The sequence below is a fragment of the Aythya ferina genome (genome assembly GCF_964211825.1).
Source record: "Aythya ferina genome assembly, chromosome: 2".
Taxonomy (NCBI): Eukaryota; Metazoa; Chordata; class Aves; order Anseriformes; family Anatidae; genus Aythya; species Aythya ferina.
This window is the reverse complement of record NC_140297.1, coordinates 134910589-134936267: the sequence shown is the minus strand read 5'-3', so window position 1 is coordinate 134936267 and position 25679 is coordinate 134910589. Positions and strand designations below refer to the sequence as shown.

The 25679-nt window shown below is 38.5% G+C and overlaps 1 protein-coding gene across 1 annotated transcript; it reads left to right on the top strand.

The window, feature by feature from the left end:
• The first annotated feature begins 7268 nt into the window (after nt 1-7268).
• Nucleotides 7269-25650, top strand: CALB1 (calbindin 1). Its single transcript, XM_084507539.1, has 11 exons — nt 7269-7402; nt 7699-7775; nt 12338-12412; nt 17162-17245; nt 17334-17390; nt 20129-20206; nt 22701-22756; nt 22841-22880; nt 22973-23026; nt 23159-23230; nt 23648-25650. Exons 1-11 carry the CDS (start codon nt 7321-7323, stop codon nt 23759-23761), a joined length of 789 nt encoding a protein of 262 aa, XP_084363665.1. The 5' UTR covers nt 7269-7320; the 3' UTR covers nt 23762-25650.
• The last annotated feature ends 29 nt before the right edge of the window (nt 25651-25679 follow it).

The following is a 25679-nucleotide window of genomic DNA, read 5'->3' as shown; positions in this document are numbered from 1 at the left end:
ATAAGACAAGCAAAAATAGAAAATGAAGAATGTATCAATCTATGTAAAGAGCTCACATCATTAGGGAGATGAATAGCATATAGAAGAGCTATTTTCCCTTTGATATGCAAGTTTTCAAGTTTAGCAGCTATTGATTTTCAGTGAGAGGAATGTGTGTAAGAATGGGCCACACCAGATAAACCACAGTTGTTGGCGGTTTGCACAGAAAAAGTAAATACAGTTACATGCCTGCTTCTGCAGCCTTCCAGCTCAAGGCTGGATCACACAGATTTCTGCCAATATCCAGAACTCACATTGCTGTGCAGCAGCAGGCAGTGACTGAGATCTTTATTAGAGTGGCACTTACGTCATTTTTGCTGAGCTAGTTTTGAGTTCACCAGAGTTGAGAGATGAACTTGCTCACCTTATAATATTGTTTGCTTTACTTATTGTTTTTTCCATATTGCACTTTGAGACTCTAGCCGTGTAATTTTATGACTTTGAAGTTGCATGGGTTGACCTATAACTGTAATAAAAGAATTTGGAATGAGATAACACAAGTTTTTCCATTATTTGCAAAAGGTTGAGGCTACCTATTGAACACCTCCACATTCCATAACTTTGCTAAAAGGAATTATTTTTTCAAGAAACCACTATGTTGTGGTAGGCCCTTACAGCACTCAGATTGGTGAGGATAGAACTGTGCTGTGAGCACAAGCAAGAAAAACCTCCAGTTTATAATTTTTAATTTAACCTTTCTGAAGAACACTGCATTTCCTAGTTACAAATTAACTGTATGCTTTTATCCAACATAACTGCTCTAGGACACAGGTTGTGTTTCTCCTGATTTGTGCTCTTCTTAATGACCACTAACTTTAGTTAAGGAGACATACAGCACTGGGAGGGAAGCATTTTGATCCCATTCTGTCCACAGGGGACTGACCCAGAACACATTTCATCTGGATCCCAACACATCTCACATAGAGGGTGCATGTCACAGCCCTGGTTCCCCACTCACCCGAACTGTGGTATCTGTGGTCATACTCTGCAGTTTCCCTTCAGCTGTCAGCTCAAGTTTATTTCCCCCCAAAAAACAGTACTCAGAAACTGAGTACTCTGGGAACAAGAGCCAGTGACATGCACCCAGCTCTCCTCCCCTTGCAGAGCTGATGCTCAGCCAAAGCATACATGATGTTAGACACAGTCTGAGTACTCCAGGGTGTCCTAAATACTCAAAAGGAGCAGCAAAATCCTCCATAGAGACAAGCCTCCTAAATTAGGTGCCTAAATTTCTAGCAGTCTATTGGTAAAACATCTCACAAGGTGTGTCTCTGAAAGCTCCAGCAACCAGCCACCAAAACTATTAGTAGCACAAAGATTTCAGTTTACTGCTTTCTAGCCTATTAAACTGTGCCACATTTGCTTAGGATTATATGCAAGTACACATTATCCAAACAGTAAAAAGATAATAAAAACACAGTCTGGCATATAGCAACATAAACCACTAAAAATCCTACTGAAACTCACTGGAAATCAAGAAAAGGACAAACACTGATTTTAATAAACATTAGGTCAGATTCTCAGAGGAAACACCTATTCTGGTGAGCTCGGACCTTTCTCCACTCAATGTATGCAGTGCAGAGAGCTAGAGGCAGCAGCTGGAGGTCTCCTGATGCCAGGTATAGGTTTGGTTGGAAATGTAACTTCACATGGCCTCGCAGTCCACCAGTGTGGAGACATCACAAGATCGTGGCAGATGGGAGAGAGGAGCTGCTTCCTCCAGGTAGAGTTAGGTCATCCCTGAGGCTCTTCTAAATCTCACAGTTAGGCAGGTACTTTACTGCAGAATAGAACTAAAAACACTGTTTAAAATAGAACTAAAAACATCATCTTGGAAATGATGGGTCTTGATACAAGAATGCTGTTTGCTGCACAGTTTCACTTTTGTTTTGAAGGATTGCCTTGGTTTCCTGGTTCTTCTGTAGTTTTGTAGAGCATCAAGCCAATCCCATCCATCCAAGGGTCTTTTCCTAGTGACACTTTTGTGAGTTTGTAAAGCTAATGCATTGATTCATTCAAACAAATAAACCGTTTCCTGATGCCAGGAGCTGCAGGCTCTCATTCTCCCTGCCCCAGGGAGCTGCTGGGCTGGCAGAAGGTGCCAGGCTGAGAAGTCTGTGCTGGACATCCATGTGGTCCTCGAAGGAAGGGAGCTGAAAAATTAAGAAATAAATGCTCTGATGACTCCAAGGATCTCACAGGGTAGCAGAGCGTGGTTGCATGGCCTTTGAGTGATGGAATTCTGAGGAACCTGTTATTGAGCATTGCCTTGTCATCAGCATGCTGCTCCTTGGAAAGCTACAGATGAGACTTTTGGGGTGTAAGGTAGGTTAAAAAGGGATGAATTAGGCCCTGGCCTCACCTGTCAGGAAATTAAAGCTAGGGATGTTTTGTAATCTGGTGGTTCAACATTTTGCAGTTTATATTAAAATATGCTTCACATTCTTAAAATTACTTGGACAATTCTGTCTGATGCATGAAAAATATGTTTCAATATAATGTTGATTTTGAAAAACACAAAAGGCTATTTACATAATATATTTACTGTGCAAATAGTGGTTTGCCATAACGGTTATATAAACCAAGGGCAGCTTAAGATGGAGTGTGCACTTCAATGCTGCATTTTCCTTTTCATTTTTAAAGTGTACAGACACTGAATGAAATGTAGATAAAGAAGAAGTAAGCAATACACTGTTCTGTAGTATCATCTAAATATTTTGAAAAGAAGTCACGTGTGCTCATGGTTACACACGACCTGAAGCTGCCTTCTAGAGCCCGGTAGTACTTGGCAAATTCTGCCACAGCCCAAAATGGGTACCACGACTGTTCCAGTGCTTCTGCCTGGTTTATGTGTCCCAGGCAAGCTTGGGGATGTTATTTGCATATCTGGATCAAAGATTTACCTGGGAAAAAGTCTTCCCAATGTGTCCCAGGGTTACTTTACAAAGCACTAGCCCTTACCTATTTCTGCATCTGTCACCATTAAGACTAACATTAGGAGGACTCTGTGCAGATACAATCATTTGGCCTTGTTCAGTATTAACACCTATATTAGATTAACATCTATATTCTTTTTTTTCATATGAAAGGCTGTATCTATGGGCTTTAAAGTGTTTAATATATGGTAGGGCTCAGGATTAAGGGCAAGCCTACTCTGTATTCATTTAAAAGTTACCGAAGTTTAAAAATTTGGTTAAAACCTTATTCACACATTCATGATGTTTCTCAGATGTTTAATGCATGTGAGTGTAAGAGAGACTTTTCCATACTATACAATCACAACAATGTTATCCTTAAAATCTAGGGAATCACTTGTTTCTAAATGCTTATGACTGTGACAGTTCTCTACAGGAGGGCAGGAGTGCAGCTAGCAGTAACAGCCAAAGGTCAATAATCAGAGAATAATAGAATATCCCAAGTTGGAAGGGACCCATGAGGATCATCAAGTCCAACTCCTGGCACCGCACAGGTCTACCCAAAAGTTTAGACCATGTGACTAAGAGCACAGTCCGCATTGCTAATCATCACTAATTGTTGGGTGGGAAAGAAGATGTTGATAAGGGAAGCCCAGACACGAGACTGGAAATCCAGTCCATGCTCTCTCAAAACCACATGAATTTGGCCTTTCAGAAGTGAGGGTACACAAAGATCCATCATGCCTGTGAATTATCTTCTGACCATGAACTGAGAATTACTGAGTAAACAATTTCTGCAGTCCCTGCAAAGAATTTGTGTTACTCATGTAAGATATTCTCATTTGAAAGTACTTTCATTTGGGTCTCTCTTGTACTACCTGCTCATCAGAATTCAAGTTTGTGATGTTTCAAGTCATGCTGATTTATTTACTTTTTTTTTTTCAGTTGTGTGTATTTATTTATTTATTTATTTTGATGAGAATTTCTTACCTTATTATTTCTTGCTTTTATTTGCTGTTATAATTGGTATATTTGATTTTCACAAACCTTGAAGGACCCTTGGGATATTACACTTAAATGCTCTTCAGAGACTGAAGACAGAAGGTTGGTAGTCATAACTGGAAAGTCTCAGAAAACCCACATACAAAACAAAATTTTAATGAAAAGCATTTGTAGAAGAGCTATGAACAACAAATGCTTTCAAAGAAAATGATAGTCACTTGGATTCTGGGTCAAGTTTCCAGCTGGCTTCACTGTAGTTTTTTTGACTTCTGCCAGATATGGATCTGGCTCATTTTTTGTAAGGAGAACTTCAAGTAGCTCTGGATAAAATGAAAGACAGGGCTTATGCTTCTTAGTGAAGTAATTCATTAATCAATGTGTGTATATGCACATCACCATACATATAATTTCTGAAAACATGAAGAACTCCGTCCTTGTATAAAGCCCTCTAGAGTCTCTGGAAGAATTTGCATGGACTTCATTGGGTTATGGTTCACATCCTGTATATATCTGCATTTTTAGATCTTTTACTGTGCTTTCTCTTTCAATGGAAATTAATAGCTTCTTGGAATTGAAATGACCAGTTTCTGATTTAGTTTTGCATAAGAAGCAGAGTCCAGTAGGATTAAATATGAATGGTGGCTTGGTAATTCATTAATCATGAAAATATGGTGTGCAGTTAGTTACATAAGTGCTTATTTTTGTACGGAAATGTCTGCTACTTTTATGTCTGCGCAGGATCACTTCAAGTGCAGCGGCAAGAACAGATGAACTCATTCACCTCAACATATTGTTTTACAAAGAATGCTGAAAGATACATAAAGGCTCTGTAGACAATACTGATTTTGTAGATGTTAGCATAATGAGAGGTCAGTGCGTCCAAGTATCCTACCTGCACATGATTATACATGTCCCTGGTGAGGAGCAACAACGTATTTTCTAAGTCCCTGCGAGACTTTTTCCAAACCCTCTCAGCCACATGTGACCTATGCAAAATATTTTATTCTGAGAACTTTTGAAAATGTAAATATTACAGCTCCTTTTCATTTAAAAGTCTGAGCAGTCAGATGAGCCACGTCGGGCTGGCCCCAAACAATACTGAATTCTTCCCCACCATTCAGCTACAGATTTCTGGGTCAGGGATAAGTAACAAGGACAAGATTTGAGGTGCCATTTGAAAATGGTGCACAGCAAGGAGCAAACCAACATAAGATGCAAGTCAGAGGACTGTTAAAACAGGTTCAGCACTCAGTTTCCATTTGTGCATGCTGCTAGAAGCTGAAATTCTGCACTGAAGTGAGTAATTCAATACGCTTGGCAAATACAAGAGGTTGCCTCATTGGCACAGTTGTCTTCTGTGTAAAAATGATGGAAATGCCAATTCTACCTTTGTCTCCTTCCAGCGTCCTTGCGTCACTAGCACCCTGTTGTCTTTCCAAGCACAAAGGTGCGGGCTCGATTCACTGCACTTCCGCTTGTCATGGCCAGGGCCCTGCCAGGTACCTGCTCCTGGTTAAAAAAAAAAAAGCCTCATGAGTGCTCTGTTCTCTTGTCGTCATTGTTACTTTATGGAAATGCGTTAGCATGAGACTTTTATTTTCAAGACAAGTCATAGAGGTACAGTACAGAAGTGTCAGGATCTGGCTCCCAACTGAAGTCTACTACTCTGAGAAAGCCGTGCCTGAAAGAGGGTGCCTAGATGGGAAATTGACCTAGCCATGTTTTTGTTTTTGTTTTTTTCATATGGCAAAACTCAAAGCTTGATTGCAAGGAAATATTGCAAATTAGTGATTTTGAAAGCGTGTAATGGTATTTGTGAATGTAAAATTGTCACAAACATTTTTTGCTAATACAAATAACTTGAGCTGAAGAGATTAAAGATTAGATTCTTGTGCCTTTCATCTCAGCTTTTGTTTTGTTCATCATCTCACAAAGCATAGATCAACATGAAGTTTCCCCTTGAAGAACTCGCAGCCATACAGCAGCAGCAGAAGGAGCAAAAGCTGCACGTAACAGGTGGAGAAACAGGAGAATGGAAAGATGAAGGGAATCAAGTATAAGGTCTCATGATTACTTAATTGCTATGCCCACATCTTGTTCCATAATGCATACAAGATTTCAGCCACCCAATCTACTGAAATCCCTCTCAGGACATGTCAGCCTTTGACTGAGCATCCACCTCTCATCCTGCTCCATCCCCCCTTGGCTTCTTGCCGTCTTCTGCTCTGCGTTATCCCATTCATTTTGTCCTCACACTCTATCTTAACATGCTGCTGTCCTACCATTGCTCATGTTAATCACTTCACACATGGAGATTCCCAGGTTTCCCAGCTGTTCTCATCCCCCATCCTTACTACATTACCTCCTGTATTTGGCAATGCTCTGGCAGCCAATCACCTTGGCCATCACACCCTGCTAACTCAATGCAGCACGTGAGGAACATTGCAGAAAGGCAGTTTCTGAGCTTCAGAGTACCGAGGTCACACAGCCATCCTAATGGGGACCTGATAATTAGTATGGGTACAACTCCATGTCACCCTGCGACAGAAGGAAGATCTTTGGCAAGCTGCTCTGCTCCCTCCCACCAACCCACAACTATAGGAGGGCAAGTCTTGGAAGATGGTCTACTCAAAGAAAAAAACTCTAGGCCAGTCAGAAGTGGCAGTGTCCCTCACCCCCCTGCACTGCAAAAGAGTGACCTTACTAGGGTGGTGTTTCATACTGTGCTGTTGGGATGAATTTACCCTCTAGGGCCATATATTTAAGTTTGATGACCCCGTTGCTGTGCTGTCTCGATACGGATATCTCAATACCCCGAGAAACTTCAGTTTATAGGGCTGCTCCACTGCAGAGATGAAGCCCATGCCGAGCTACCTGCAGACACAGTTTGGGGACGGATCACTCACGAATGGGGTGACCCCAGCACCTCGCACGGGACCATCCCACAGAGCTGACACCCAGCACCCTTCCCCAGCCGGGAACCCGACGGCTCAGCCGGCAGATCCACGACCACCGCTTCAGCATCAGGACCCCAAGATAACTTGGGGGGACCCGCCGGCCCCCAACCCTCCCTCCCCACGCCGAGGGGAGGGCGGCACCCTCCGGGGGGAGACCCCGGCCCCCCCTTCGCACGCAGGGCGGGCAGGGCAGAGCCGGGAGGAGTGGCCGGCCGGGGCGGCCCCAATAAATAGCCCTCGGCGGGGCGGCGGCGGGAGGAGCCGTCGGAGCCGCCGCTGTCGCCGCTGTCGCCGTCGCTATCGGCGTCGCGCCGGCCGCGGGCAGAGTCAGCACCGCGGACAGCGCCCCCTCCGCGCCCCCCTTCCGCGCCCCCTCCGCGCCCCCCTCCGCGCCCCCCTCCATCATCATGACGGCGGAGAGCCACCTGCAGGGCGTGGAGATCTCGGCCGCCCAGTTCTTCGAGATCTGGCACCACTACGACTCCGACGGTGACTCTCGTCCCTTCCCCGGGGCGGCAGGGGGGCGGCTGGAAGGGGGGCTGCGAGAGGGGAGGGGGACACAGCCTCTGGGGGGGGGGGGGAGTAAGACGGGGGGAGAGGAGAGATCCCCGCTCTGCCACCGCCGCCCCCAGCAGCTTTGGGGTCGGGGTTGTGGTTGGGGTCGGGCGAGGTGTGCCGGGAGCCCCCCGGAGGCAGCCCTCGGGCCGAGGAGTCTCTGCCGGCGCTGGAGAGCGGAGAGAGTTTGGAGGGAGCGGTGGCCGCAAGCGTAACTCTTTTTGTTGTAGGCAATGGGTACATGGATGGGAAGGAGCTACAAAACTTCATCCAGGAGCTGCAGCAGGCGAGGAAGAAGGCAGGCTTGGTAGGTTAACGTTTCCGTCTCCTCCGGGAAAGAAGAGTTTTCTTGAGCAAACTCCGGTGCCCCGATTCCTCCCCTGCCCTATGGCCATCACACGGTGCATGCAGGAGCCTTAGCAGGCAGAGGGAAGTAGGGCAGTTAGAAATCTGCAGGTTTAATATGAAATACATCGTCTGGTTTGGAGAGGGCAGGGTCCATCCATCTGGAGAGCAGGTCCCATTCACATCTCACCAGGCTACGAGCTGATACGTCTAAAAGGGCTTTAAAAAGGTCAGCAAATGCGTGGACATTACCCTTTTGTCATGGATGGGACTTTATCCCATCACAACCCGAGCCAGTTATGTACTGATACTTAAAAAAAGAGATGGAGAGAGAAAAGAAAAACGAGCAAGCACTTCAAGTTAGTTGGACTCTGCTTTAATTTCGTGCTTAATGGGCAGCATGGGCTGAAATGCATTTCTGCCCCTTGCTGGTCAGTAAATAGATCTGCAGATGACTGCCAACCACTTCGTGCCCTTCACCAGAGTTGTACACCAGGAATACGAGTATCAAATCCTCATAGTTTAAATTGCTCACAGGTCCAGCAAAGTTTTTGACAATGTTGTCAATGCAATTCTCCACATGAGTTATTAATGTATTGATCGAAAATTTCCTCCAAACTATACTCTCTTGGGAAAAAGAAGGGGTGGGGGGAGAGAGGAGAGAAATAAATGATTCCGTATAAAGATCTGAATTAAAATAGAAGTAAAGCTTTTTAACAAGTTATTTACCTTTGAAATAATTAGTATCAATTTCATATATGTATAAATATATCAAATTTATTGTAGTCAATCTATGCAGAAATACTTCCGAAGTAACAGTAAAATTTTAATCTAACTGAATGACATGTCTGCATGGGTGAAATAGGTTATTACTTCATATAAGTATACCTCCAAATCGAGCAATAGCTTTTTGGTAATTAACTTTGCTTTGAAGTTATATATTTTAGAAGTGACTGAAAAAAAAAAAAAAAAGTATGCCTCAGTTTATTCTGTGGAAATTTTTATCTTTTAGTAATTGTATGAGTGTAAACTTCACAGATCTGAAAATCTGTCTCCCAGCAATGCCTCTAATGTTACTGCAGTCTTGGTATCAGTTAATTCTTCTTATAGCCATTGGTGTAGATACTCATTTTCATGAGTGTTAATAACTTTAAACTAAAATTTCAAAGAACTTCACAAAAATAGTAAATGAATCTGGCTTCTTTTAGAAAGAAAAAATTGTATTTATGAGTTTTTTTTTTCACAGAGAAGGTTAAACACAACTTCAATATCTTTCAGGTAGTTCAGCAGAACAAATCTCTCTTTCACAATAGAGTGCAGGAAACTTAAGTATGTCCATTAGAAAGGAGATACTGAAGCCTGTATATATTTAGTATCAATGGTATTCTCAGTAGAAATCCTTATACAATTTTCAGAAGTTAAAAAAATGAATTAGAAGCTTCAGGGGAAAATATCAGTTGTTTCAAAATCAGATTCTTTTCTGGCTCCAAGGAAGTGTGCACCTTCTCTTAAAAAAAAAAAAAAAAAAAAAAAAAAAAAAAAAGCCTGCTCAAAGTAACACAGAAAAGCCTATCAGGATTATTCTTATCTGCTACGTTATTTATGCTGTCTTTTGCATAACCTCTGCCTGTATCTCACTTTTTTTTTTTTAAATGCTCAGATGTTTAATTAAGTTTTTCTTTGCCATTTCTCTGAATCAGTTCTGTTTTTGGAACTTTCTTTTGAAAAGAGCAATTATATTGATCTGTAGAAACATCATATTTGGTACTTGGTTCATTGGCTCTCCTTTTGGTAGATGTTACATTGGATGCTGAAGTCTTTTTCTAGATTATGGATATATGTCATCTTGGGTTTCAATCTAAGCTGATTCTTGGATTTGAAGGCTCATTTGCCAAACAAGCATCTCATTAGTTCGTGTCTTGTCTCATGGGATACTAATTCAGTAGCTTCAAATTTCTTTCCTTTTGCCAGAAGGGACACATTGAGAAACTAGTGTAGGTTATATGTCATTTCCTTGGCTGTCCTTCTTTTAACACCCCAAAGCTTCTTTGTCATCATTAACTTCTGCATTTCAGGTCACTCTCCTGCTCACTATTTTTGAAATATTCAATTATGCATTCTTCATAGCTGGATTTTACATCAGTCATGCCATATGCATTAAAGAATCACATTGATTCTGTCATTGAATAGGATGGTTTAACATTTCCCAATATTCTTCCCAACTACAGAGCTGTTCTAATTATGTTCTAATTCTAATCCTTTTATTAATCCACTCGGTAAGCCTGTACTTTCATGGTTGCTTTTTCTCAGACGGAGCAGTAGCATGCAACCCGACTGATGTTAGCCCCGTGACTGGAACTGCCTTTGCTCCAGAGGGTGCATGTGCACTCAGAAGTGTCAGGGCTTGGGCTTTCCTTTGGTCACACTATGTGTTTTCACTGTGGTAGACAGTGAATTGATCTGACATACTTTCAGACACTTTGAAAGAACTGCCTCTTTTTAAAGATAAAAGCTGTATAACTATAAATGCATAGCTTCCATTTGCTGTGCCCCACTTTTTATGCCTTATGTTCTCTACTTAGGTGTGCCCATTGCCAGAAGAAACTTCAGGGTGTTTTGACAAAGAGGTCAATAGAGAGGCAATCAGTATCTTAGACAAGTTTTTCCACATCTGTTACTTACTTTCTCTGCAAATGCAGATGATGACATTATTTCTCCAGAGAAATATGCGATTTAATAGGTGTTTATGAATGCAGTCGTGTAAGTGTTTCTGTAGTGCCATCTGTCCTTACATTTTTAAAATCATTCCAAAAAAGTTCCAAGTTCCACTTGGTTCGATAAGTGTCTCTTAAGTTTTAAGAGGGCAGATGAAGGTGTGAAGAACAAGTTTCTTAATTTCAAGCATTGCGCACTGCATCTGTATCAAGATTAGGACTGGACTTGATTAAATTTAAGCAAGTTTTTTTGACTGAAAACATTCATTTGAATAACATGACTTGAAAAATTCGTCAACAAGCTGAAGAGTAACTGAAGTGAACACAAAGTGGGTGAAAAAAACCTTTCTGGAGAACATACAAGAGGAAGAGCATCTTGTTTTGTTTAGCCTGTAAGCAACTGTGCCTCCTTCAACAGCTGGACACTGTCTGGCACTGTAGAAGTGCTGTGAGAAGGATTAGCAAAATATTTAACCAGGACTAATTAAAATCCAGGTGTCTAAATTCTCCATTCCAACTGCTAAGCAAACGTGCCCACTTTGGGATCATAAGATGAGAGGTGACATTGAACTGCATTGTATTAATAACGACATCTCTAATTAAAGCCCCGGCAAATTACTAACCTGCCATGGATGACTTTGACATAAATAGGATACTAGGCCATGATTGTATCAGCTATAAAGAACTGACATTTTAGGTAGCTTTTGTAGTTGAAATTTGGGACAAACTACAACTGAGTTTGTACAGCTGAGATTCCCTGTGTCTCCAGTGAGAGAATCACTTAGGTCCTATGTAATCAGATCTATTAGAGCAACTAAAGCTTTAATCTAAAGGCTGCTGTATCTTCATCTATAACTGTAGAATTGTCAATTATTTTAACACAGCTGTAGTCCTGATTCTTGCTGCATGGCTTAACTAGCTTAGACCAATAGAAAATGTAAAGAAAATTAGAAGTTTAATCAGTATTGAAGGTTGATGACAGCTTATAGAAAAGCAACGCATGTCCAGTTGAAGTGTAAGTACAAGTACCTTTGCCGTAGCCTAGGCAGAAGACAATCTCCGAGTACAAATGTATATCAAGAGACATAATTTATATAATGAACAGCTATGCTGGCTTTATTCTGTCAGATTTAAGGTACTGCTCAAAGCTTTCTCCCTCTCAAACCTGCTTTTCTACATTACAGCAGTGACATTTGGATACTGTTTTTATGATAAGTAAATACTACGCAGTGAAAAATGTGATAGCCTCATGAGTTTTTTTTAGGGCTAAAATAGCATCCATTGTTCAGGTAAAATCAACTCAAGGATGTATAAAGACTATATTGGTGTTCAGATGTATTATACTGAAATGTTCCTTATTTTGAAGGATGTTGCACTGCCTTGAAGTTTGTCATTTAAAAGTGAAAACATAGAAAATTGACTAATAATTACCAATGAACTTTACTGTTATCCCCTTAAACAACAGAGCTGTTATACACATCTTCCAACATGTCTTCTTTTTTCATTCTGTAAACTAAAATAGGAGTATTTAGATCCAAGTATTTAGATGCCAATTGTTCTCGTTGACTATAATATAATCCTCTGGGAAGTAAAATTTATCACAGTGACATTATTCATCATAAAAAATTTACTCAATTTTATAACAACTTGAGTAATAAGTGTGAATAAGTGTGATATAAGAGTAATACAGTAAGTGCAAATACTTTGTTAAGTGTAGTAAATTATTTGGTGACTAAGAGGATGCTCCAAGTAGTTTGTGTATGTTTCTCTGTATTTTATAAATGATAATTCTCACATTATAACTTCACAGGATTTGACACCTGAAATGAAAGCTTTTGTGGACCAATATGGCAAAGCTACTGATGGAAAAATAGGAATAGTTGAGGTAAGATAATCACTTTATAACAAATGATTAACACGTTTATTTGTAGAAAATACATTTAGCACAGAACAATATGAACATATTATGTAAATAGTTTGGATTTTTAGTAACACAGAAAATTCTTTCTCTGTCTTAGAATCCTTAGCATTTTTTTCACTAATGACTTTTTTTTCTTACCAAAAAGTAAAGTGCTCCTTACCCTTCTCCAGATAATTTCAGTAAACTTCATTTAGCTTTGCATGCTTTATTCAGTACAAATAAGCATCAACAGCAATTTAGATTTCCTGTGAAGCAGCTAACAGCTCCATTTTAGAAATTGAAATTGCGAAAAGTAAATATGATTTATTTCTATGTATGATACTGAACTAATGCTCTGTCACCACTCCTATAATTAGGGCAACACACAAGTGAATGTAACTAGGCAGTCGCTATATGTAGCTTATTCTAAAACAGACATATATGGTAAAATAGCACGTTAATCATGTTAAATTTAATCAAAATTTTAACAGTAGTTGTGATCCAGACCTTTCTTGAACTTGAAAAAAAATTTTAGGGAGAAAATTCCCGTTTCTTCCTCCCACTTTCTAAAGAGAACAGATATGCAGTCAGCCAAACTGTTCTACACTTACAGGCTCTCAATAACTGTATACATGTAATTTAGACAACTATCTAGGAAGCAGGGAACCATTGTGTTTCCTCTTGCTTTCATTGTCCAGTGCTGCAAATCAAAAAGGAGAATTTGTTGGGTTACAGCTTGAGAAGTCACTATGTCAAGCCTAAACCTACAACTCATTTATGTCACACGGAGTGCTTTGAGACTGAGGCTTTATTATTAAATGCTATTATTAAATGCTTTTTTATTATTATTTTTTATTTTTTATATTTTCTGATACTAAGAAATTTGACCTAGAGAGCTAATTAAGAAACAGCTAGATACAAGCCACGTCTGCAAAATTTCTACAGTGACCAACTCTGGGTCAGTAGCTATTTTTAAAATAGAGGACTGAATAGAATCTGTAAAAGTCAATAGGATGTATCACTGCTGATATAATAGATCACTTCAGGATATCTTTTGCCCTCTGTCATGTGTCTGAATTGCAAATACTTGTTTAAATGCGTATCTATTTATGACTAAACTATGGAAATATGAAAAGTTTCTTTCACTTACAGCTATAATCTATTTTAAAATTGCATCTTTTGACAATATTAGCATTGATCAAGTACTTTTGCGTCTGAAAAGAATGTGTGTTAATTTGTACTAACAAATTGTTTGCACTAACAAATGCTTATTCATTTGCTGTTGAATAATCCTGTTTAATTTAGTATTTCTGAATACATGTAATAGAAGCATTACATGCTAGAAGAATGTGTAGAGACTTTGCAAAAGCAAAAGACTGTGGTTCTTTGCTTAGGGAAGATAACCAAGAGTTTTGCCTTTCTAGTTCTATTTCTGATTGTACTATTGACTTAATGGGTAAAGGTGATCAAATCCCACAAGGCCTAATACTGTAAGGTGCTTACCACCTCCAGTGAACTGCCAGCCATGTTCAGCATCCACTGAAGCCACTGAATATTGACAGCTCTCAGTTCAGTGACTGAAGGGACTTTTTCCCTTAATATAGCAGCTTCCTAACCCAAAGGCTATATTTTTTTTCACTGACATCAGCAAGAAGCTTGATTTGGAAAATGCTGATGGGACTCAGACTATGTTGTACGTGCAGTATGGTGCTAAAGTTGCTATTTGGACTTGATTCTCCTTCCTTGTAAATAAAAACGTCCACTAATTTCAGATTGCTTCCATTTGCATTGTACAGCAAACACTTCTTCTGAAAAAAGTATATGAATGCTGTTTAAAAAAAATTACATAAATGCATTCAGCCTTCCAGTCATCATAATGAATACCCCAGCAACTGAAGGAAAATGTTCTAGCAGATAATGAATGTTCAAGGAGAGGTTTGTTGAGCTAAGATATAGAGGAGGCCTGGGTGGCTTCACAGAGGAAGGAGTGGATTTTCAGCTTTGTGCTCAGATTAAGCGTCAATTCTGTCTTCAGAAGCACACTGTACTTAGCCCACTAGTTTTTATCCAGTGCCTACAAGCTAAGTGCAGAGCCTGACCTGTCCACTACCTTGCCATTTTGTAAGAGACCTTTCGTTCACCTTTTGTACTCATTCAGGCCAATGCTTGCACTAAAATGTGAAGGTGGAACCTGGGGGTTTGAAACTCAGGACTGCAGTAATTCCACATTGACATTATTTGACACTTCCACCATAAAAATAGCTACTTATTAGCCTAAAATATTATTTTTACTTCTGTTCTCTATTATAAGATTTTGAGAAGCAAATTCACTGAGTTATATGAAAGGTATCTTAATGATCAACAAAATTTATTTAGAGAATGACTTCTAGATAATAGCTCTGTTATTGTTTTGATATCTGAGAATATTTTTTCTGCTATGTATCCTATAAAGATCTACATCAGCTTGTAGCTGAGTATTATTACTATTACTTATGATAAAGAAATAGCTGATGTTCTCCATAAAAGCAGCAGAGTGCACAGAAGCACCCCCAAAACTGCCTCTGTTGCCATGCATAAGAACTCGTGGCAGTCTGCACTCTTACTGAAAGACACTCACAGGGTCCCAGCATGCCCATCCTCACGAAGAAGTCTTCATCAGAAACAGCATCGGGTTCCCATCTTTCCTTTCCATAGCAGGGAATGGGAAATTCCCTATCCCTTACTACTGCACAGGTTTCAATGAAAAGCAATTTAATGCTATTTGATGCTAGGACAACTGGACTTTTCCTTAGCTATATTGTTCATATGATACTAAAGGGTTTGAAAGAAGGAAAACAGAAAAGACTTATTTTTGGCAGAAGTCTGAGCTAATATTGAATACTGAGCTACTACGTCTTTGTAATGCAAAAGCCTGTGCTTTTCTCTGTGTGACACCTACAAAGGGCAGGAGGTATAGTTTAAAATAATTTTCTTCCACAGGTAATATATTCTGTGCCTCATATCCAGTTAGGTACTGCTAGTAAGCTGTTAATGATGCTTTGGAAAGTTCTTGTTTTGCATTTAGCACCCTTGCAAAATTCACCAGATTTAGCTATAGCTGTCCCACTAACTAGGACTTCCAGTTTCCACACATGTAGACTCTTTTTCATTGTCATAATCAGTCCCTTCCCTCAACTTTTTTTTTTTATAATCAGTCCTTCTATCCAATGTTTACTGTTCAGTAGCAATGCTGATTTACTCCAAAAGTCAAAGCCCCCTCCCATGGGAGAAATAAAGAAAAGTTTCCATAAATCAGTACAAAGTTGCACGCATTTAGCTGTTGCGTATATACAAATGTGCACTTACCCATTTATGTATATGCCATTTATAATGGGGTAGATTTCAAAGGCTGCTGACAAAAAACACATTGTTTAAGTTGATTAGGTTTGGTTTTCAGCCATTTAGCAAAAGCACTCAGAACGCGGTGATGTGCTTGGCAGTCTGTAATCAACGGCTCCATTTCTGTAAGGAGAGTACTCTGACGCATGTTTGCAGTTGCACCAGCACTTAACGCATATCACTCATTTCTTGCACAGATAATTTTAGAGAAACTAGAGATCCGTTTCCATCACCTTGTGCCTATAGAGGGAGAGGGAGAGCTGAAGTCACCTACAGTGCAACGAGAATCAAATTAAAAAATAAAAAAATCAAGCAATTAGACAATAGTACGGAAGAAGGCAATAGCAGAACAAGGGATTTTAGGATGTGAAATGAATGCACAGAAACAAAAAATTTGAATACAAATTTTAAGATGGGGCTACAGGAAGTCTGCAGATGTCATTTTTCATAAAAGAATGCAGCGAAGAAATCCTGCTTTCTCCATTTTCTCTTCCTAGTAAGCACAGCTGGTCTATTCTTCAAGTAAAAAGTTTTCTCTAATCAAAACATATTTCATACATTTTGAGCACAGAAAAAAAAATATTAGGCTTTTGTTAAAAACAAATCATGATTTTACATGAAATTATATAGCGTACTCTCCATCTTCTACATTTGTCACTTGCCAAAATTGAGTTATAGTAAATGAACATTTTCAAAAATCAGTACAATAATGTCTGATTTTAAAAAAGCCTTTTGTAGAGCATAGGCATTGGAAGAACCACCCCTGATTTTGCAGGGCTAAAAGCCCTTTTGATTCCCTTATGGTATTTATAGCTCTTCTTGAACACATCTCTGCCTGACAAATGATCGCCAGTTGCCATCTCCTTACCCTACCCACTTTCTTTTTCCCTCCTGTTTTGTTTTTTTTTTTTCCAATTTATTTTTCTGCTTTCCTTACACGTTCTTCATGTCAGTGCTCCCATCTCCTTCTTCTCTTACTCAGTACCTGTTAGTAGTCTTTCTTCCTCACTTTCTTATTCATGGTCCTCCACACTCATCCATGCTTCCTTCATGTTGATTCCAAGGTTTTCACCAGATTCTGACTTTGCACAGGTAATTTTTTTCCCTCTTCCCCTAGCTGACCCTTCAGTAAACTATTTCACTGTCTTCTCTCAGACCTCACTTCTGTTTGACCTCGATGAATATGGCAAAACCAGATGCATTTTCCAAATGTTTTGTCTAACAATGACGCTTCCAGTGGGGCCACAATGGGGCAGTGGGATCATGAAAAATTTCTTGCTTCTTTTGAAGCTTTCATACTCTTAGGCTCGGCTGGGCTAACAATCAAAATTTAATCTTTTTAAAAATCTGTTACAGCTTGCTCAGATATTACCGACGGAGGAGAATTTCCTGTTGTTCTTCAGGTGCCAGCAGCTAAAGTCAAGTGAAGACTTCATGCAGGTACAGTGTGAAAAGTTTCCTTTTGTAAAATCACCCAAGACCTGATTGCCATAAATACATCGTCAAATCATCTGTGTTCTGATTGCAGACATGGAGAAAATATGACAGTGACCACAGTGGCTTCATTGATTCTGAGGAACTTAAGGTAAGCTGATACCTATGAGTGTGCACAAAATGAGAGCAGGCATTGGATTACAGGCACAGGATCTTTTTCTTCAGACACCCGCTGGTGTATGTATTTGCATTTCAGACACGACTGAAAGGCAATATGATTAGCTGATGTTTGTATCACCAGTGAATTATTTTAAGTGCAACTCTAATCTGATAAACGTTTCTAAAAACATAGTTTAATTTGGATCGATGTCTGTCTCAAGCGACTGAGAATAGCAGGTACTCTAGTTTAGAAGTAAGAAAGGTGATTTCTGCCAAGGGAAACCAGATAGGCCTGTGAAAGCTATGTTGTTCTTTTTGTTTGTTTGTTTTGGTTGGTTGGTTTGTTTTTTAGGGTGGAGGGTTAGCTATGTGGTTTTTCTTTTTCCCCTAAGGGCATTATGACCACTAATCACTATGCTACTGGGCATAGTAGGCTCTCTCGAGTATCACGTAATCCATACAGTTTCCACTGTAATGCTGTTAGGCTAACACAGCTAGACTTATGCTGCCCTGCTTAGATAACTTGGTGGGAATTTGGACTCAATTTTAGTATGTGCAAAAAGATGTTCAGAGAGAACCCCCCGTGTTCCAGTTTGTGCCCATTGCCTCTTGTCCTCAGCACCACTGCAAAGATCATAGCTCTGTCCTAATTGCACCTTCCCTTCAGGTATTTATAGACGTTGGTAAGATCCCCCCGGAGCCTTCTCTTCTCCAGGCTGAACAGTCCCAACACTCTCAGCATCTCCTCATAGGAGAAATGCTCACTTATGGCAGAGTCTGAGCAGAAAGAGGCCATTTTCTACAGTTCAATTGCTGTAGCTTAAATTCAGAGGAGTCAAAACACTTCATAGCAAGAGAAAGACCTAGGAGTGTTTATCCATTTTACCTGGAATATTTTGCCCTTATGTGGTATTCTAAAGAAGAGCTACATAAACTTTTATTAACCAGGAGGTCCAACCACCTGAAATCCTTACAGCTCTTCTCTTAAGAACAGGACTCCAAATGATAAGATTCAGTTTATTCCTTTTTCCTTCCTCTTTGAGTTTGGTACCTGTATGACATTTGCCAAGGGTCCCTATTTGATTTATCCCTCAGACAGATGAGCCCATTCTTTGGCTGCCTGCTTGCAGCAGGTCGATGTGTCTGAAGCTGTTAGGAGCAGGAGGAGGCCAGGCACACAGCACCCGAGAGCTCTCCAGCTGTTAGACGGTTCCTTAAGAACTGTTACCACTGCTATAATTTCAATTAGACTTGAAAAGACAGGGCTGATTGAGAACCAGCTGAAGAATTAAGAAATTTTAACTGGTCATAATGGTCCCATTCTCTCGTGCTGTGAGATTTTGTTTGGCTCAGAGAAACAGGACATTGAAAAACTCTGAAAGGAAGACATAAATGTCCAGTTGTATTTTTAGGAATGGTAGACATTTTTTGACAAGCCCAAACATTTTAAGTATTTTCTATGTAAGGAGTACACCCACCTATAACTTCCTAAGAGAAATTTAAGCTGGAAATGAGCAAAACTTTTCAGCAACAATCATGGCAGTGGAATGGAGCAGACAGACCCCCCATCGCTGCATGTATTTAGGAATGGTTTGAAAATAGCTCAGATCAGACTATGATGTTGGACATTCAGATATCAATGATCCTGCCTTGAGACATGGAGATGGACTGGATAGCCTTTCAACATCCTTCCCAGTCCTATTTTCTGTCAACGCACAAAAGATTAAACATTTCTCCATAAAGTCCATTTACAACATTTCGATCATACTCTTTGTGTAGAACCTAATAGGAGGGCCTTTCAGCACAGAGGGGGCCAGACTGAAAGAGCTATGCTAATAAGTAATATGGCTATTAACATGGCTGCATTCAAATTCAGGGATGAATACACATATTCAAATTGATTTTCTTATGAATTACCCTATTTTCTGTCTTGAAATGTGACCCAAACTTCCACAGAGATAATGGTACTCCAACTAATGATAGTAATTAGTACTTCATTGAGCACTGACAGACATACGGACATTTCAGATCTTGTAATAACCTTGGCAAATAAAGTGATATCCTTCTTTTTAATGTTACTAGTACAGCAGTTTAAACCACTGCATAGAGAGAAATAATCTTATTTTTTAAAGTGAAAATGTCTGGTGTTTAAAATGCCTGGTTAAAAAGTCATGGGATACCATGTCAGGTTCTTGTTCTAAAAAATAATAAATCTGATGAATCTGGCCGCACACATTTAAAGAATAAGGTAGGAAGGAGGAATATAGATTTACATGTTCATTTCTTGCATCAGGTGCTGCCATAGGCAAGGAGAAAACCTGATTAATCATTGATCTTTTCTGTAAAATCATTCCTACGTTGCAAGAAGTAATTAGACATCCAAATTTTCCGAGCAGTTTCAAGGTTAATTAGTTTAATTTACTGATAAAGCTGATTAGAAAGCCAAACTATTTTTTCCAAATTCACAATACAACAAACGGCATACAATGTATAATGTTTTATGAGTCACTTTTTCCAAATAAAACTGCAGTATACTGGAACTGATCAAAAGAAATTTTTATGGACCTAACTGTTAATTAATGCTTCTTTTCGTACTTATTTTGAACCTCAGCAGTAAATATTAAAGTGGGAGTAAAATAGTATTTCCCATTACCTTAATCTGAAATTAACAAGACAAGCATTTTATACAGTATTAAAAATTCACATATTGCTCTCTATTTATTTTAACAGAGCTTCTTGAAAGATTTGTTACAGAAAGCAAATAAGCAGATTGAAGACTCAAAGCTAACAGAATACACAGAAATAATGGTAAGATTATTTACAGGCATATTTTATCAAGATTGGTTTAATCCAAATTGTGTTTATCTTCAGCCACTGGAAGGTTCCAACTGATTTGGAGCCCCACCAGGTCCTAATGAGACCAGATGTGTCACTGCAACACAGGCATGAATCATGGCATCAAGCTCTGCAAGTACTCCTCCAGCCATAGTACTCTGATGCGTAGAGCTTTCAGTAAAACGCTCAGGAATTCTGAATCTTCTTGGCGTTTATATAATATCAGATCAAGTCATAGCATAATGCAAATAATTGCTTTCCCATGCCATCAGGTGTAAAACTAAAGTCTTCAGAGTTCACAGGAGAAAAATTTTGCCTGTCATAAGATTAATTATGTTGTTATGCTTAGATCAAATTAATTTGAGGCTTCCTCTTATATTTTCCTTTCTAGCTGTGCTGTAGCGTCTGTCTCTTGTTCTAACAGCGATCAGTGCACGGTGGTTTCTTAACAGATTTACAAGCACCTCACTCTTTTTGTTTCCTTCACGTAATTACAAAAGAAGAAATTAATGCTTTAGATGAACACTAGAACAAAACTGTCACTTTTCTGGCCTTAAATCAGCTTGTCATTGGGGCATTCTTTCCATGTCACCACTATGGTGCTCCATGGTAGAGACCACTATGGTTTCTGAATGGATGTTTCAAAAAGAAAAAAAAAATCAGAATTCTTGTCTTCAGGAAATGTATAACACTATGTTTGTGTTTTCCCAGTTTGGATTCATCCTAAAATATTACTAGCAATCAAAAACATGTTAGGTAAACACACAAGCCCTCAAACTGGACCAAAGCCTAAGAATGATTGATCAAAACTTGTGTCTTTTCTGACAGAAATCTGCTTGTTTGTTGTACCAATACAAGCCATTTACCTGCAATTATTCCCTGGTGAAGGCAACACATGCATCCTGTTTGTTTAGGGAGGTTTTGGACCTTCATCTTAAAGTGTCCTCTCAGTTTTGGTCTCTGCAGAGAGAGACATTGACAAAGAATTAGCAGCAAAGTAACAGTAAAGAAATTATAAAATCAACTCTCCCATAATCTCCCCAGAAACTAGAAGAGAAGACTGATGGAAAACATACAGCACGGAGCAGCTGCAGGCAGGCACAGCATGACACTAACAACCCATCAAAATATGTTGACTTTACAGCTCCTACTGCGTACCTCCTCCAAATGTAAATCTCCTTTCATGTGGAATGTGTATAAGGCAGATGCTTCTATACAAGGAAAGCAGGTGTTAAAAGGAGCCAGAGTGTTACATAGATTGTTTATAGAATCAGCACCTTTTCTGGTCTCCATTGCCATTTTTTGGTGAATTACCAAAGTGAAATTGGGTATTTTTTTCAATGGAATTGTTTCTGTATTTAAAAGGATGTACACTTACCTCAATGAAAGACTCCACTTTTCCTCTTCTCTAAAAATTACATCTAAAATTACTGTGATTGAAAGTGGGATGGAGTGTGGGTGGTAGTGTTTTCAGTACAATGCCTAAAAATGCTTTGTACAGTTTGCTGCTTTTGTGACTCTTTTATACAGCAAAGGCAAAATAATATTTGAAGGTAGAAAAATGGAACTATATAGACATAAAAATCGGCAGAGACATAAAAATTAATCCTATGCAGCATAAATATCTCTAGGTACTTCCATGTGTGCTGTTTGTGCCCCTCAATCCTTTCAAGGGCTGAATGGAAAGCACTTTAATACAGTAGGATGATTAAAAATTATTAGAAATAGTATTCACTTATTTTGTCAAATTACATCAATATATTTATTCTTATAAATTAGTTATAATTATTTGGAGATATTTAATTTCCCATTTTAATACAATATATTTATTCTTATAAATTAGTTATAATTACTTGGAGATATTTAATTTCCCATTTTAATACTATCAAAAAAATGTCTTGGTTGTCTAGAGCACCTCTTTAGGCTTTTCTTAAAATATATCACAGAAACAGAATGTGATCTTTACTTACGTATTTAGACCTAGCAGCCAATTGAATAAAACATCTATTATTTCCTAAGGAAGTGAATGCCTCGAATTCTATTGAACTTTACCTGAATGTTGTTCCACTTTAATGAATAGAGAATAATGATGCTATTGTTAGATATGAAGCCAAAAGTAAAATGTTATCATGTCAACACTTCTCTCCCTTATAAATAATCACATGCACTTTTCTTGCATGGGACAATCATCACTGTAGGCAGGTTAAGACCTGTCTTAGAGTAGGTTAATCAGAATTGTTCATCTCATTTCTTACCAGGCTTTTGCAGTAGAATTAATTACTATAAATTACTTCTTCAGCACTTTAAATAAATGTATCACGCTGTAAATGTGACAGTTTGAAACCTGGAGCCATCATTTCAGTTTTAAGCTAAGCATAAATTTCAGTGAAATTGTTTTCCAAAGAAGCATTTTCTTTATCATGGTGATTAATTGTGATTAGTAATGTAAAAATATATATTCTTTCAGCTCAGGATGTTTGATGCAAACAACGATGGAAAGCTGGAGCTTACTGAACTGGCCAGGTATGCCTTCTGTCTCTTTTCATAAAAAATACCATACTAATTGATGTAAATATGCTGAATTTGTTTTGTTCTTTGTATCCAAAGGCTACTCCCAGTACAGGAAAATTTTCTTATTAAATTTCAGGTATGAATATTTATCATCTTTACATTGTTACATTGTTACCATCACACATAATAGGTTCATTAATGATCTTTTTTTTTCCTCTTCGTGTTTAGGGTGTCAAAATGTGTGCAAAAGAGTTCAATAAAGCCTTTGAGATGTATGATCAAGTAAGTCCTGAAAAAACCTTCTTAGTAATTTATTAGATTGAGGGCACTTCTTTTCTGAAGTTGTTGAAAACTAGCTGTAACTTCAAGAGAAAAAAATAAATGCTCAAAATTCTCTTTAATATTATTTTTCAGGATGGGAACGGATACATAGATGAGAATGAACTTGATGCACTGCTGAAGGATCTCTGTGAAAAGAACAAAAAGGTAATCCTAGAGGGCTTTTTTTCCCCTTAGAGATTAGATTTAATTTGGATTTTAAGGACACTTTAATCCACCCAATTAAGATAAATATAGAACTTCTAAGTCATAATTCCTGAAGTCAAAGCACAACTAAAAATCTTGGCAGAAGTGATAGCAGTGTAAAGCCTTAACTAAGGGAGTTGCGATTACACAGCAACACTATCAAAAGCTTGTTTCTGAGACATCAGCTATCAGCAATCTAACATATGCCTATAACATGGATCATGTACAAATATATAACAACATTTTCAATGTGTTACTGTTGGACAGTCTGAGAACACCCTTTTTTTTTTTTTCCACCTTATTTTCTGCCATTGGCAGCAAACTTGTTCATGCTGACAACTAAACAGGATTATAAAGCATTATCTGTTCTTTAAATAGGAATTAGACATTAACAACCTTGCGACATACAAGAAAAGCATCATGGCCTTGTCTGATGGAGGAAAGCTGTACCGAGCAGAACTGGCTCTCATTCTCTGCGCTGAGGAAAATTAGAACTCTTCTCTCATGTCCACTTAACTAGTGATGTACTCTATCTACACAATAACTGTGCACTATAAGGGAGTAGGCTGTATTTTTAAACTGCATATAGAAAATTAGCCAGGATGTGTGGCACATTCCTTTGAGTTTGTTTCTATACTGTTTGTAATGTACAGTTTTTGTAACAATAAGATTGATAAAGAGAATGTCTATGTTTGGGCCAGTCTGTATATTCAAAAGAAACTAAAATATGTTGGCTTTTTTTTTTTTTTTTTGGCTTTCATAAACACAGCTGGAAAAAAAACTATATATATACCTGCTGACATTTTGTGGTCATCATATCCTTTGACACTTACAACATTTTTCCTTGTTGATCCACATAACATAAAGGTCTCTCTCCCAATTACAACTTTTTTTTTTTTTTTTGTATGATACAAATTCAGACAAAACATTATTTATGTCTGAAATAGAAAAGAGAAGTTAGCGTGTCTGATGTCCAAAAGTTACCAAGGCATCAAGGAATATTTTCAGTTGTCAGACTACCCACTTACAGGTCTGTGCTCTCTGCAGTTTTTGGATTACTCTTCTCATAATGAACTGATAGCATATAGGTGAAGCATTTATCTCCTTTCAGTAGTTGACAAAAATACAGTGTTCTCAATTTAGCTGTTTAACTTTACTGAATTTAAACATAGGCACTTCAGAAACAAATGCCTTTAATCTGTTTTGGAATCCTGGCTAAATGACAGGTAGCATAGTTAATACACAGATTAACATATAAGTGTACCTTTCATGACTATTGCTGTGTCAGAGAATATGACAATCCATTTTCTAAACTATTTTCACATTTTGCAGGTTATAATTATTCTAGTAAATTGCTGTTTTTACATCATATTCTGTGTAATCTGTAATTAAATTTAATATCCTAAAACTGTTGTTGTCTAGTACGTCTATCATGTCTATCTCATGGATTCTTTTTTCTGTACCATGTAAAGGACAAAACAACTATTTTGAAAAATTGTGCCTCCTTAGATTACATTGGATTACTAATCTGTAATAATAGTATTAAAATTTAACACTAAAATAAACAAAAGATCTAGTAAATATTTTATACCAATTTAGTAATTTGGTTTACATGTTAAGCTCTGCTTTTTACTAGTCTAGAGATTTTTTTTTTTTTTAAGTGAGAACTATATAGAAACAGCTCTTCTTCTGTCTCCCACCCCCCCCACATTTTTGTTTGTTTGTTTGTTTTTTGGACTAGCTCTTCTTTTACTTTACACCAGTTTCATGCCAGCACAACTCCATGAACATCCAGGTCATCACTCCAAGTATCTTCTTGTATAAGAAGGAAATTGGGCTGTGTCTTAAAGCCAATAAATCTATGTTGCCTCCATTTAAAGCTGTTTCAAAAGCAATTCCAGGTTAGAAGATTAGCTATATATAACTTCTCAAATGCATCTCTGTGTCTTACCTAACAAGCAGAAGGAAATGCATTTTATTTGAAACACGTCTCTAACAATGAGGCTCAGATCCTTCAAGATTATTCTGGCACTGAACTCCCACTGAAATTAATCCGTGACCTCAGGTGAACTCAGGCGACTAAATGCCTGTTTCAGGAATGGCCTGGTAGCCCCAGGCTCTCTCAGCTTTGGAAAGTTAAGGAGTACATGGTGCAGGATAGATCTTCACTGAAGAAAGGCTCAAGAATGGAAGTGAATTTAAGCTAGCTCATTCTTACGGTTTTACTCCCACTTCACGCACAGTGATTTAACTTCTCACCTGCTTGTTCTCTCTATGCAATGTGAAATACAACTGTGTATGTTAACTGAAGGAACAATGAATAGATTATCTGCCTATCAGTACAATAAATGATTGATATTGTTCATCCTGTGCAGCTGAAACCCTGGATTTTGCCTTATTTTAACAGTGT